The sequence below is a fragment of the Mastacembelus armatus genome, chromosome 20 (genome assembly GCF_900324485.2).
Source record: "Mastacembelus armatus chromosome 20, fMasArm1.2, whole genome shotgun sequence".
NCBI lineage: Eukaryota > Metazoa > Chordata > Actinopteri > Synbranchiformes > Mastacembelidae > Mastacembelus > Mastacembelus armatus.
In genome coordinates, this window is record NC_046652.1 from 13,094,706 (window position 1) to 13,110,843 (window position 16,138).

General features: G+C 37.0%; 1 protein-coding gene across 3 annotated transcripts; it reads right to left on the minus strand.

Annotated features, from left to right (window-relative positions):
* Positions 1-536: 536 nt before the first annotated feature.
* tfr1b (transferrin receptor 1b) lies at positions 537-16,138 on the minus strand. Of its 3 annotated transcripts, none has more exons than XM_026292659.1 (19): positions 16,092-16,138; positions 14,139-14,184; positions 13,292-13,505; positions 12,336-12,516; positions 10,926-11,063; positions 10,523-10,607; positions 10,141-10,263; positions 9,925-10,020; positions 9,348-9,487; positions 8,468-8,631; positions 8,244-8,363; positions 7,487-7,572; positions 7,336-7,399; positions 5,994-6,061; positions 5,836-5,903; positions 5,373-5,463; positions 4,819-5,046; positions 3,665-3,811; positions 537-2,662 (listed from the first exon to the last, which is right to left on the minus strand). In XM_026292659.1, the coding sequence occupies exons 2-19, from the start codon at positions 14,169-14,171 to the stop codon at positions 2,450-2,452; spliced, it is 2,259 nt and encodes a 752-aa protein (XP_026148444.1). In that variant the 5' UTR covers positions 14,172-14,184; positions 16,092-16,138; the 3' UTR covers positions 537-2,449. The 3 variants fall into 3 exon arrangements, with proteins under 3 accessions (XP_026148444.1, XP_026148445.1, XP_026148446.1); XM_026292661.1 differs by lacking the exon at positions 537-2,662 and adding an exon at positions 2,880-3,020; XM_026292660.1 differs by lacking the exons at positions 14,139-14,184; positions 16,092-16,138 and adding an exon at positions 13,681-13,819.

Consider the following 16,138-nt stretch of genomic DNA (forward strand, 5'->3'; position numbering starts at 1 on the left):
CATTATTCTGTCTTTTCAATGGAGAAGTATCACCAAAGTGTCTAGTCCAGATGTCTTACATTTTCCTACAAACACTCAAAAAGTTTTTTATTTTTATTTTAGTGAAGCAGCATTAGAAAATACCCTTTAGTGTGGGAACACCAGGCTTTTACTGTATAATATTTAGTGCAGAAGTTGACTTGTACTTGTCTTTTACATGTGGAATAAAACAAAGCTACATTTCTCACAACTTAGGCTGCTTCACTATTTATCTATTTGCATGGTATATCTGTGTTATTAGGCTTTTTGACCTGCAGATCAACTTAAGTATGTCGGTGTTACTTAAATGATGGTACTGTCATGAACACTGGACTGAGGATACATTACAGTAGTTCCTATTCTTATTCTCATAAACTTTCTAGTTTCTACATTGACACTAACAATGACAGTCACCTAAATCATAACACTCATAAAAATGTCTCTTAATGGCCTTTGCAGTAAATTTCAGACAGTTCTTGTCGTCTACTATAATAAAAACTGAGAACCGAATGCCAAGCCAAACATTACTTTTTATCTTATGGAAATCACAGAAACATAATTTCAAGACTTTTTCAAGTACATAAATTATACAGGCTTTCACACACTACAGCATATTTTAGAGAACACAGTGAGTGGAAACTGCATGCATTTTCAGGACTCAGAAATGTTTTTAAATCTTGTAACGTATGAACGTACAGACGTAACAACATCAACAGAACTGGCACAGTCGTAATAATGAAACACGAAACAACTTTGCTAGTTCTTCAGTGTATGTTGAAATAAAATAAGCATAATTTTATGTATTTCATAACTAACTTTTATGGGAAGAAAAGGGTCAAATAAAGTAATAAAATACCCACGAATGGAAACAAGGAAAAACATATCTATAAAAACTGAACATGTAACTTATATTATATAACTAATGCAGGCAGGCAGGCAAGGATGTTGCTAACATATTATGTGCATTTAAAAATAATTCTTTGTGTTTGTATCTTGAGTTGATTGCTTAAAGGCAAAATTTAAAACTCTATGTGGATTATTTCTCTAGAGGAGCTAGGATGTACTGATTAGCGATTTTGATCCAGTTTGGATGTGAGTGACCACGTCTTATTTTTAAATAGAGGAATAAGTAGTGTTGTAATATCCAGTTTTAGCACATTGATTTTAACATCTTGGCAATCTAGTGCCACTAATCACAAATAAGCTATAATAATAATAATTATTACTGTTCACTGGATTACTTTGATACTGAATAAAACTTAACCATACCACAACCATATCCCAGATCAGAAACATAAGCACAAGCAACACAAAAGAAATCAGAAGTGCACGCACTGTGGAGGTCAGGAGGCCTGTGGCATCACACGCATGTATATGTGTATAAACTGAAAATAAAAACAGAAATACAAAAGGTATATCAAGTATAAAACTCTGGGAAACACTGTCCCCGATAAGTTATTCCACCCTTCAAGTGAAATATGAGAGACACTGCTCCCGATAAATACACATCCACTGCAAAACACACACACACACCCATTCACATACACACACTGGTAGACAAAAACTACCATCACTGCTTGTCATTATGGAAGACACTGCTCCCGATAATGGGTTTTAATTATGGAAGGCACTGCTCCCGATAACTTAATCATACTATTTACTGCTCCAAATTAACTGTGCAACAAAAATGGGTTTTTTTTTAGAAATTATTTGACCAATCAGCTCAGCTGTTTGCAGAATTTATATCTAAATCCAGCATTCAACTGTCCATCAAATGCAGGGTAAACCAAGTTTAATTGCTTTAACGTTTAATTTTTTCTTGGCTTTGTGCTATATAAATAAAATAGTCTTGATATCCAGACAGTATTCTGCTTGTCTTCTTGTGTTAGACAAAGAAAACAAACCTGTGCTGGACAATGTTGAAGTACAAATGCTCTTCTGCCTTTAACTTATCCCTTGTAATATTTTTGCAATAATTGTTTGGATGACAAAAGCGAAGGACCACAGATGTGACCACGATTTAGCCAAAATTACACTTTCAAATGGTGCATGCCCCCTCACCTCAATTCAATACACGTGAAGAAGAAATGATGGCCAGAGAGCAAAATTTATCAAGGGCTCCATTTTGTTGGCAACAGTTTAGGAGACATTTCTGTAGCAGATGCTGCTGTTGGATCAGACAGTATAACCGTCATAATTATGGAAGGCACTGCTTCCGATAACAACATATAGAAAGACAATTACATAATAGTGGACACTGCCACTGTTACTTTTAAAATCTCCTGGATTTTTGTCAAATGGAGTTTTTTAAGCCTGTATTTATTGAAAGCTTTTACATAAGGGCTAATATTGGAGCTCCTCTCTCTACTCTTTAATTCCCTTTTTTATTTCAACCATACACAGGATACCCAGGATCGCATGTGCCCACCATTTAGATTTCGTTATCAATCTCCCAGATATCTCCCACCATGGCGTTAGCACACCCCTTCAGGTTCCAGGTGGCCAGGGCCAGCTGGACGCGGAGCTGGTCCATGTCAGTAGTCTCAGCAAGGGATGCCAATGTGTGGGAGCCTTGGCCCAGCAAGAGGTGGCGGAAGGGAGTCTGAACAGGAGACACGTATGGAGACAGAAGGGTGTTCTCAACCTAGAATGATTAAAAAAAACAAAAGATAATGTATAAATCTGTGATGGGTTTAAAAATACCAGTGCCAGCAGGATTATGTCTGCTGACATAGTTTCATTAAATTTCATAAAACCACTCAAATATATTTAAATTGCATTCTTACTTGCCCCAAGTGCTCTTAGCAAGTAGATGATACTGCAGTATTTTTACTGGACCAATTCTGGCATTTTATGGAGACAAATAGGTGAAAAAAGAAACATGTTCTTTGGCACTGGGTATGAAACAGCTTTTGTTAAAGCAACTAAAAAAGGTACTCACATCAAGGATTAGTTAGGTTTTCTAATAGAAATTCAGAGTTTGTATCAGCAGTATTTTGAGGCTGTATCCATGAACAGGAGGGATACAGCAGCAATACGCAAGTCACTTTGCTTTTATAAAACTATTTAATGTAAAAATGGAAAATCAGCATTTGGTATTTCTGATCTGATTATCCATGAAATTGGTCATTTTACCACCAAGTCAACAAACATTACTAATGTCACTAATGTGTCTCCTTATGCCGTTTACATGTGTGTAAATGGCATAAGGAGACACTGCAGCTGTTAGTGTTAATCCCTGTTCAACATATCTCAGTGTTTTCTTTAATGTTTTAGATATGAATGAAATGAGCAATCCTCTGATGTGTGGGGAAAAGTCTGGACGGAGAGGAAGCCTTAATTTACTGAAACTGATTGACACATTGATCTGAATGATCAATAAGCAGGTATAGATAATGGATGGATGGATGGACCATGAGCACTTATCCCCTTGACAAGGCAGAGCCAGAGCATACATGAGATCAGCAAACTGTCATAATCTATAAAATGTCAGTGAATGTAAATAGATAAATTAATCACAGTTCGTGTATCTTCTTAACAAGAGAATAAACACACACATAGCATAGTTGAGTGTAGTCAAAATTTTTTGTCTTAGAAAACGTAACTCATGGATTTGACAGCAGAACTGTAACACAAGGCATCTTACCCTCATGAGCCTGTCATTGAAGATCCGACAGGCCTCGTCATTTAAGTTGGTGTTGAGGACGGCACCTTTGATGTCATCAGCAGCTCGTTTGAAGGAGCCTAATGCAAGGCTGATCCATTTGGGATTCACGTCCTTCAGCTGACCAGACTACAGAAAGAAAATCTTTCTTACTCACATTTATTAAAAAACTGGGCTGTCAATAAAAAAAAAACATTTACAAGACCCTTTGGAGTATAGGTCATAGCTATATCTCTGTGTCCAGGTAACTCCACATCAGTGCATCATTGCTCAAGGACAACGCAAGTGGACTTACTGTTCTTCCAGTTCAAGTCATTGAGCTTTGAGATAACAATTGTTTTGTGAGTGGAGGGGAGGGCTGTGTGGGGTGGGGCTAAGGCAAGTGGTATATGTTTTGCATATAATTTGCATAATAAGGAACAAATAGCACAGCTCATGCCTCACATTTCACTCTTAAAAACTATACCATAAACATCGTCAAATACAGTTTCTACTTGTAAGAGTGTTATTGTGGATATCTTTAATTACTATTCTGACTAGTGAAAATACACTTTTGCCTAGGAGAAATGTCATTATGGATACAGTGCCTTGCAAAAGTATTCATCCACTTAGCCTTTATCCTATTTTGTTGCATTACAACCTGAAATTTAAATGGAAAACCATTTTATCAGACAGTAGTCACCCTCTTTTTGCAAAGTACAACCAGCTACCATCTGGTCGTAGGTACACATTTATGTCACAACCACAACTGGGTTGCTAAACAGTATGAGGTGACGCATTGACCTCTTTCTGACATCTCGTTGTTGATGTCGTACGTGATGTTGATGTTGTATGTGTATGGTTATTGTAACATTGTGTTACATATATACTTTACCTGTCTGTAAAATAAATTGCCCCTTGGGGGATAACCTTGAACATTAGCACTTGCTCCAGCAGACCTCTGCCAGTATAACCTCATTAGGACAGCCCAGGCACCATATTTTTTGGACTATAAGTCACGCTGGAATATTAGTCCAAAAAAATATGGTAACTAAGGCCATTACAGAGACCCAGGTTTCCAAATGTAAAAAAGTAAATTCACTTAGACAAGAATCTAGCACACACACAAAATGTATTTTAGAAGAAGTAATAAGGACCTGTGAGAGCCGCTGGATCTGTTTGTAGACCTTGTTCACAGCCTTGGTGAGGATGTTCTTGTATCGGCTTACATCCAGGCGGAGCAGGTGGTCATGAACTAGTCGCAATGCCATCTGGCCAGCAAACTGCGCTGCCACTGCTGTCATTTCACTGGTGCGATGGCTGGTTTGGTAATTCAGATGATCCATGTTGTCAAGATTGGTACCATAGTAAGCGTACGACTCAGTCTTTGGACAAAAGCACATACAAAGAGAGGAAAATTTAATACAAGACAAAACACATATTAAACAAGCACAGAGAAACCAAAATATGAACCCCAGAATTATTCGATGATCAGTAGATCAATAGTTGTCAATTAACTTCCACACAGACGGCATAATCACGTTTTTTTAACTGACTATATGAGACACCAAATATGTTTTTTCATGGTGATGAAGATCACAAGAACAATGTTTTATATGAGTGAACATCAAGGGGACAGAGAACTTACTTTTAAAATGTTTGGGTTTCTTTGCTTGAAAAAATACTGAAATAATTTAATTAAAAGACTCACATTGGGAGCGATGAAGTGGAAAGAGACAGAGGGGATCCCAGAAAAGGCCAGGAAGGGATAAGCAGGGTCATCCATTGACATTGGCCTCAGTCTGAAAATATCACAATATAAGGTATTAAGCTATTAGAAACAAAGAATCCAGTAATTATTTCAACAGCTAAACTATTATTGATTTGAAGATTTTTCTGCAAGGCTGGGTATGGGACAACAAATGTCTTTTCTGTAGACATCAGTATTGAAATGAGCACTGAAAGGTGCTGCTGAATGTTTGGTCACCCTTATTATTTTATTTACTTATTCTAATATTGGGAAGGTCCTTGTGTGTAAAAAAATAACATACCATTTTAGTATTTTGGTAGAAAACAGAAACTTTCCTCTAAAAATTATTAAACTGGAGATAATTGAAACATTTGTCTAATTGACACTAAAACAATACATAAAAAACACATCTTTTTCTACTTACACACTGGCTTCCCAGTTGTTTTTTCCCACTATATCGTACACAGTACCAGGACCGAGAGGACTCTTCACCTATAATTAATGAGGAAAATTAGTGACAATACAAATGCAGATGGTTTGCACAGAAACTGAATCACAGTTAATTGCGATGTGCGTTATTACCACTTTCATTGTGCTCTCAATGAGGCTGTAAAGCAGCGGACTCGCTGAGACCGTAAAGTTTCCACGGCCTAGTCAGAAAATACACACAGTAAACTGACAATTACTCACAGTCTTAACAATCTGAGTACAGATTTTGTGGTTTTACATGTCTTTCTATAGTTGTGTGGACAAATTTTAGAATGTCCTCTGATTATCATTAAGAGGACATTGTTTTTACTGTGGACAAATTCAAATGTTTGTTTGAGAGACCAGACTTGGTTTTAGGGTTAAAGTGAGAATTTGATGATTTTAAACCAGATTTGTTTTTTGTATTTTTTTTTTATAAAATGTGGGATGCTCATGTCAATGAATAACGTTAAACTTCCTGTTGATGTAATTTTTGCCAAAAAGAAAAAAGGAGAAATTATACATAAAAGTGGAATGATAATCTGGACACCATCATGAGTGAGCATCTTTAAAAAAAAATCCAGTGCTTGTCAATTACATCTTGGCACTCAATAAACAGAAGTTGGCATTAAATATAACTACAATTGACATAAAATTGGGATGCACCGGACGCAATGCATCCTAGGTGTTTTTTCACATTAGAAGCTTTTGGGAATGAGACATTCTTTTTCACTGTTTTCTCTAGTCATAGGGCAATAATATTGTTTTTGCTGTTTGATCACATAAAGGACCTAATTGTATTAAATAATGAATGATGAATTATTTAATTAAGATTAGAATTTAGTCACACATTGAGTTATGATGGGTATCAGGTAGGGCCTGAGGCCTGTTAGGCTAGTTTCTGCTTCTAGATTAGTTTGGTTAGCTCGCTGATAGCATAGCCCTGCTAATATTGCATTAGGCAGGTTTGTGGATCAATACTACTTTAGTTCACTGGTTCTGGGACACTGGAACACACTGTTGAGCCTTCTCAGTGTCGTGGGCCCAACTCACCGAAACACGATTATTAAGAGGGTGCCCACCTGATGATGCCTGTAGACTTGCCTGCACTCTCACACCCACACTGAGGCCCTACTTTGAAGTAATGTATTAGCGAAGCGATGGCATTAGTAGGTTAGCAAAGAGAGGGCGCAAAGCAACACAGGATGTATTATGCGACCAGGTTTAGGACAGGGAGGGTTGGAGCGCAATCTTGTCGTGGGGCTTTGAACATTTATGATGGCATGGACTTGTAACCTGTTCTTTGGGGCCACATGACGGGGCAATCTAGACTAGATAGGTAGCTTCACTAAGATGGATCATCCATTTCTTCGCACATTCCATTATGTATTTTGATGGATTGTGTCAATGATAGTCCTCACAACTATAGAAACAAATGTGTGTGTGCACTACATACCCATGACCAGGCTATCCAAACTTATGTAGGTGAAAACCCTTTTGTCAAGAGAAGACATATACCCCTAAGAAAACAAACAAAAAAGATCTTATGAGTATATACAGACACTTCTGTTCCTGTACATATTCATTAAATATTCATTCGTTCTCACCTCCAACCACTCTGTGACACCAACATTTCCATACTCTCCAGCACTCCAACTTGCAAACACAAGGCTTCTCCTTGGCCGGAAGCCATCTGAAAAAACAATTTATAGCATTGATGCTGTGCAAAGCACCAAACACAAACACATATTTATTTATGTAACTGAGCATCTACCCGAAAGAACAAATGGTGCCAGGACAATACTGAAACAAGTATTTCTTGCTACTAACAGTAAAAGAAAAATTGCAAACTATGAGACTGAATGGGTAAAAAACTAAACAGATCACAAGATCATTACTGTCCATGACAACAATTCATGTTTTTTTAGTTTTATATTGCAGAAAAAAGAAAAAAAGAAAAAAATCACCTGGAAAGTTTTAAAACTCGCTATGATCTGTACTATACTGTATATGTATAACATGCATGCTCACATTAATAGTAGTTTGTGATCAAGAATGCTTGCAGAAGTTTAAAAAATATCATTCGCATCTCATTAGTGTACAACTTTGTGGAGCAAGGCACACCAAATGTCTAATCTAAGAATCTTCTCTTTTGGTGTGTGAGTTTCTATTTATCAGTATTGTGGGACATTAGAGGACCAAGCCTAAAGATCAACAAAGATCAACTAGCTTGGCATGGACAAAAAAAAAAAATCAGAGCCATAATATCCATTTTTTATAATATGCTATTCAATATCCAGAATAAAATGAATGGTGGTTAAAAACATTTCACAGTGAAATTGGCATAAGGACAATATTTGTTACTTTTCTCCACCATCTCACGAACAGCCTTGGCCAGCTCTATCAATACGGAGGTGCCAACAGCAGCTCTGGAATAACCTTTACCCCAGGCATCTCTCTGAGCTCCTAGTACAACGTAGCGATCTGCAAAGTCACATACAGACACAAATGAGATCATCAACGAGGAAAAAAATAGTATCAGTGTGTACAGTTTACTTATACAGAGGAAAAAAAAAAGTTAGCCCTACCAGGATCTGTGAATCCTTTGATGACTCCAAAGACATTGTGGATTTTTCTGGTGACCAACACGTTGTTCACCTCAACAGTGATATTCTCAGTGCCTCCCAGTCTGTACGACTTGAAGCCGCCCTTAAAACCACTGCTTTCATCCAATTCAGGGCCTCCAATATTCCTAGAGAGAATAAAGAAAAGCAGGTGTTCACAGTATATACTCAGTGCAATAACATATAAAAAAATACATAAATAAATAAACAACCGAGTTTGAATTGGTTGTTGTGGCCCAAAGTTATTTTTATTCACACTCATATGAAAAGATGAAATACAATAAACACAAAAAACTGTCTCTAAACAAATAAATATATCTGTATATGTCTGTACATGTAACATTAATTCTTAGTAATTTAATTAAGTGGGTCTCTGGGTCAGTGTCTGTGTATAAAGTAAAGGCTAATAAACAACAACCCCAAACCACAACATTTCTACCAAAAGCATAAATATGACTGCAAGCAACACAATTGCATAATTTCTTGTTGTTTGGGGACTCTTTTAGTAAGTGTGGGAGGGGTGGTGGGGATTTTTACTTATCTGTACATGGCTGGTTTCTTCAATACATGGACCCAAACATTAATTAAAAAATAAATACTGAATTTTCTTTCATCTTTTCTTTCAGACATGTACCTTGAGAGTGTTTGTTAATGTTTTACATTCAAGTTCTGTCCAAATCTAGTGAACATATATTGAGTGAGGCTAATGCGCTGCTCACAGTATTACATATAATATTCAGTGTGCTGAGTATACAGATGTGGAAACAGATTTCCCACTGAGATCAGCTGTTGGTGATATATGGCCTGTGCTTAACCATAAGATGTTAAATGCTGTTGGTCTTACTGTAGCAGAGCAGAAGCCATGTTGGCAGTGATAGTCTGAGCTGGGATTTTAGGGAGGCCAGACGACTGAGTTGGAGGAAACTGGGTATGGTTGAAGGAGGGAAATCCAGGGGTGTAAGGGTCGCCTGACCCCAGGTGGACCTGAAGGGAAAGTGGTCTTAAAATGACAGTATAATGACTATGCTGGTTGCAATGGTATATATCTTAGAAAATATCACAGTTCCAGTATTTTAAGTATTACCACAAATGCAATAAGTACTTAAGCTATTAAAATACCCATTGCAGAAAGATTTTCCTCTGACTGTTATTCTATTACATATTAATAATAATTCCTTAATGTAAAAGCAGGATTTGACAGTTGTAGAAAACACAGATGTAACTGGGAGCAGGGATGTGGAAAATTATTTTGACAGCATATTTTATAATTGATGTTTAAATGTTTACACTGTTTAATTAAGGGATTGAAGTTATAAATGGGGCAGATACTTTGATTGCAGGGGTGTTGATGCCCAAAAATGTTTAATGTGTTAATATGATTAAGTTGTTAAAAAACTGGTATTGAGACACTGCATATTTACATGTCCGTAGAGGGCTGTGTCTGCTAGATATTTGTAATCTTGAATGTCAGGGTAGATGAGAACAGCTGAGGCCCCTTTTGTTGCAGCATTATCCACCTAAAGAAACATGATCCAAACCAAAACAATAGAAAAAACAAAGAGCAAGCAGTGAGATTTAGTTCCCCATAAACCAGAAATAGCTCATACAATATATGAAAGCCTTAAATCTGAACATACCTGCTCTGCAAAGCTGATCTTTCCACTTCGGAGCAACAATACAGAATCTTTCAGCTCAATGTTCTTTGTCTGCAGAATATTTAGGTCTTGCTGACGACCGTAATTGCCATACACCAGCTTGCCCTACAGTATGCACACACAAATCAAACAGGCCACTACATTTTACACAGGGACGTAAATCATGGGCTGAAAGCAAGGATAACTCCCCTTTTAGGTGAGGAAGCTTATTTGTATAGAGCTTTACCTGATGCATTAAAAACATTTTAGAGACAGAGAAATTGCTTAAATTGCAAACACATATCATATAATTAAACCTTATTTTAATTTAAGCAAAACACGTTGATCGGTGTTTAACTGTGGATGTGTAAACCCACCAACCCACCTCAACTTTCCCAGGGGCACTGTAGGCCAGATACCCCACAGGCTCGAAGACATCTGAGCCAAAAAGGACACGGTTTGGGTGCTCACTGCAAAGGAGAGGGAAATTACAGACAACAGCACAATAGATATTTGATCCAAAGCCTTTTATATTCAAAGGGTCTAAAGCATTTGCTTTCAACAAATGAAAGAGTCTTAGTTTTGAGATACTTACATGACAATTTACATTACAATTTCTCATGAATGAGTAAGGCAGCCAAATCAAAAATATGCATAAAGCCACCCCTTAACCCTAAATTACAGGTCTCTCAACAGGTCAACAAGAACAGAGACTTAAAACATTTAAGAGGCCTCAAAAAATTATAATTAATTCTTTCATCAAGTGTATTAAAATGTGTTTAAACAACCTGTCTGGAATTGGTAGCTGAACATAGTGGATGTCAGTCCAAGGATCCATATCCTGCTTCTTGAATTCGTCAAATATACGGTTTGCCAGTTTGATTTCTTCTTCACTTCCAGCTGAGCGTTTGGGTAGATCAAAGTCTCTGCAGAGAAACCAAATCAACCGTTCCTTCCATCGCTGTCGCAGTTCAGTTTTCTAAAATGACTCATACACTGCTCTAAAAGTCTAGTTATGAACCTTCAGTGCAACATATTATGTTTTAAATGTCAGCCACATTGTTTCAAAATCAGAAAACCGTTCAAAAGAACAATGCCAAAGTTATCTGGACACTCTATGAGACATTACACAGTGTTCTTAAAGTGTTTTTTCTCAGTTATGCCAGTAGAGAAGTTAGAGATTATAAAGCCTAATTATTTATTAAGAGTGTGAATTTATTGGCATTTGTAGTATAGTTTGTGAGTATTTCTCAGATTTATGCAACACACAATTAAACAGTTCGCATGACTTGAATCCATGTATGGTTTACTGAATAGGCTGTATTATTCACTTAGTATTTTTTGTTGAGAAGTCACACAACTTACATAAAAGACTATAATGACTAACATACATCAATATAATTAGAAAACAACATAATAAATTGTTGTAATCTTAATCTTTGTAGTCTCCATCTTTATGCAATGTAATACTCATACTGTGATACTTCATTCATCTTCAGTTCATATGTATTATTTTTCTTCTCACAGGTAATTGAATAATATAGAGAAATTTTATGTCCAGACAAGATTTTGAGAGACACATTCTTGCCTTCATCTCCAGCAGACTGGACTATTGTAAAGTCTTTGTCTTTCCAGAAAGACTGTTAGACAACTTCAACTCATTCAGATGCTACTGCCTGTGTTTTACCTACAAAACTGGAAAACAGATTTTAAAGTAAATCTGTCAGTGATATGGGGCCAAAATACATCTTTGAACTTCATGAAGAATAAATACCCAGCAGCACTGACAGCTGCTAGAACCTTCAGTCAGAATTAAATAGGGTGAAGCTGCTTTTAGCGACTGTGCTGCACACAGATCAAACCAGTTCCCTCATGAACTTAGATGTAATGACTCAACACAAAAAAAAACAGTCAAAAATAAACTGAAAATTCTTGACTTTGGTTGTCGTTTTGTTTAATCCACTGTAGGTATTACTTCACTGAAACCTCACTAAGGTTGTTTTTTTTAATCTGTCTTTTTTGTTTTCGCTTTGTACTTTATTTCATTTTTTCACATTTTATTTTTTACTAATTGATCCAGTTTTTTTTTTATGCTTAATGCCATGAACTGCCTCTGTATTTGAAATGGATGTGATAGTTTGTTGCCTTCACCTTCAGCATTTAAATACGATTCGATGAAGCACACATTAGAGGTTTACCTCAGAGTCTTATCAAAGCCCTCGCTGGTGAGTTTCTGCGTGAGGAGCTTGGTGATGTCCGTCCAGTCCAGATGAAATTCAGGAGCTGGTCCCGCATCAGATGGTGTCTCCTTCAGCCCTGTGTCACAGCTCCCAGGCTCCACCTGAGGTTTATGGTAGCTTATGTAGCCAACCAAGTAACCTGGACGACAAACACCACAGAAAAGGATTTATGGGTTTAAACTACAACAAGAAGAATAATGTCATTACTGATATAAACAATTTTTCACTTTGCCCCCTAAAATTAAACCTCAAAATTAAGTCTCAAATGATTTAATTTATTTACAGTAGTTTTCAGGCAGGTAGTTGAACATGTAGAGCTAAAGTAAGACAAATAAACAAAACCATGTTTTCCATATTTTCTATTCATAACAAAATTACACAAAGTAACATTACCTTTTTCTCTTCTTAATCAACATTATATTAAATGTTGAGCAGCATGGGTACTCATTCATTGCATTTAAGAAAAAAAGCTGATTAAAATATGTAGTGTTGACAAAATTGTCAAAATAAATAAATCGCAGAAGTCCCATTGTGTAGGGAGATCTTAAATTGTCATTTAATTGCAATAACTCTTCCAGAGCATCTGAATTTATTTACATGCCATAGGGCACACAGTCTATAGTTGAAATAAATAGCCAATCTGGCAGTGATTGAGTATTTAAGGCATTTTTTCACTGAATTGATAATTGTACGTTCTCTTGGTCTTCCGTGCTGGTCAACAAAATATCTTTACATTTTGCACTGCTGGGGTCACAGCAGCCTGAGCTGGAAGGAACTTTCTGACATTTTATACATTTAAGTAATCAAGTAAATAAATGAACAAGCTAATCTATAATGAAAGAACACAGGCACACAAAAATATATGACTTAAGATAAAAAAAATACCACAACAATAATAATAATAATAATAATACCAGTGATAAATATCAGCAGGATTCCCAAAACCAGATAACAAATATTTCGGCGGCTCTGATGCTTTGGTGCTGGCATGAAGGTTGGCGAGCCCTGTGCTTGACCCTCAACCTCTGTTGATTCATCTGCAGCATCGTCCGACAGTTTCACCTCAACATGCCTTTCTCCATCCCCTGCTCCCTGCATAGTGAACCTACTGTACCGCTCGCTTTTAATCTGTAGACAGAAAAGTAGGGGAATATGAGAGAAAACTATGAGCAGTGTGTTTCTGATAGCTGTGGAAGCTGATGGTTGGCCAAGTGTTTGCAAATGTCCAGTTTTTGGGTTTTTTTTTTTTAAGAAATTTGTGGTAAATATCAGCTACATTAAAACTAGAATCTGCATTGTCTACCTGTTCAATCACATAATCCATACATCCATCTTCTGTACCCGCTTTTTCCTGAAAGCCAGGGTCACGGGGATCAGCTGGAGCCTATCCCAGCTCTCTTTGGGTGAAAGGCAGGGGTCCACCCTGGACAGGTCACCAGTCCATCACAGGGCCACATAGAGACAAACAACCTCACACACTCACACTCACTCCTATGGGCAATTTAGAGTCACCAATCAACCTGACATACATGTTTTTGGACTGTGGGAGGAAACCGGAGTACCTGGAGAAAACCCACACAAGCACAGGGAGAACATGAAAACTCCACACAGAAAGGCTGGGTTGCAAACCCACGACCTTCTTGCTGTGAGGCAGCAGTGCTAACCACTCAGCCACCATGCTGCCAGTTCAATCACATAATAAAAACTGAAAAAATATGTACTGTAAAACACCAACTCTAAATTCAAGAGACAAATACTCACCATGCTGTTAAATGCCTTCCTCACTCGATCCATTGTTGCAGTTGTTCTAAAATCAGAAAGGCTATTATGATGATATGGTTGTGAGCAGCAAATTATAAACCAAATGCAGGAGAAGAAATGAAAGCAGAGCAGACAAACCCCAGAGGAGAGATGGAAAGAGTAAGGACGTGTGGTGAGTCAGGTTTGTCGTTCATGTACGGTCTGAGGGGTGGAGAGTGTTTCCACTGTAAACAGGCTGAGCTATTTCCTGAGCCAGGACTCTCAACAAGATAAACATTAAAAACCTTATTTTATAAACAGTATGGACACTGCATGTTACTGTTTTCTATATAATACGAGATGTGATATATCTGCTGCACTGTTTATACTCTACTGAGGCGTCTCTCCTTTTAATATCTTATGTTTAATATGTCACTGCAAAGCTGTAAGCCAATCAGTAGAACAGAAACCTTAATAAACCATTCAGACACTTTAGTTTTTTAACTTTATTATGCAACAGATTTAATTTCAAATGGGTAAAATTGCCAGTTTGACAACCAATACAGACCCAATAACCCATAATGACAAAGTGAAAACATTTCTAAGAATTTTTTTGCAAATTGTTCAAAAATAAAAAAAAACTAAATCTCTCCTTTAGGAAGTATTGGATTAAGCTATTGCAGTACACTCTCATTAATTATATAGTATGATTCCTGATTAAAGCTGAACAGTTTGTGTGATTGTTGCAAAAGTAAAAACAAAATATAGTCACTAAAATCTTTGCTGCGACTCAACGTCACACATCATTCTGCTCTAGAGATCCAATAATCAGGTGTAAATTATTAAAAATACATTTATTTTTATAAAATAATGTCATATTCAGTCTCATTACAGGTTTCCTGTCTCAGTGAGAGTCGTTTCAAGTGTCTCAAATTACACACAGTAACTGCCTTGACCTTTAAACACACATCACAAAACTTACACACAGTCACATAGCAGCTGGAAAAGGTGACCTTCTTGTTTCCTCTCAGCAAACAACACTATGTTTCATTTAAAAACATGCACTGCATAAGCATGACATGCATGCAGTGACTGGTAGTTTCACTTCAATGCAAGTTGGAAATGATGCAACATGTATTAAATCTACCAGTTAGACAGACCACATCCGCATTATTGAAATACCATAGATATCAATTCTTCCCTGAAAAATAATACATTATACCGAGAGTATCCAGACTCAGTCCATCCAATGATTAATGCAAATAACAGAAAATTACAGAAAATGGATTTGCCTGTGTTGATCTTGGCTCATAATGTTCACTTAGACAGTTTTCTACTCGGGTGCATAATAAGAAAATATAGTTTTATCAAGACCTGAGCAAACACTTGGGGCACAGCAGATGGATGGCTGTTAGAAATAGGAAAGTGCATTTCACCCAAGTTAAAATGGGATTAACGAGAGTGAAAACCCCCGAAATGGAGCAAACTAAAAATAAATAATCAGATTTGAGAAGATTGTACCTGTGAACTTTCAATATCGACCTAGATGACCTGAGCTCTTTTTTTTCCAGACATAACGTGATCCAATGGCATCAGGCTTTGGAGATTACATTTACTGTGTATCAAGTGTAATCTCTAATCATTCATACGCTTCTGCTGCACATCTTTCAATTAAAAAATAAACTAAACAAGGGTTAAAGAAAATCTCTCCTTTACTATAAAGGTTTAAAACTGTTTCCAGACATATTTGAAGCAGCTAAGGCTTTTCTGTCGGTGTAACGTTATAACGTTATAACTACGATGGGGGTTGTTAGAGAAAAACGTGGACGCACGTTATCTGGAGGCTCAATAATGAATAAGTTAGTGAGCAAAACGCTGTTTCTGCTCGTTCGTGATTTTAAAAAAAGGGAAAAGACAACGCCGCTAAATCACAAGCCCAATTAATGAGCTATAAATGAATAAACGCTGTCTCACCTTCCTGCAGTCACTCCTCATCTGCCTTTCTGCCCAGCGTCATGACG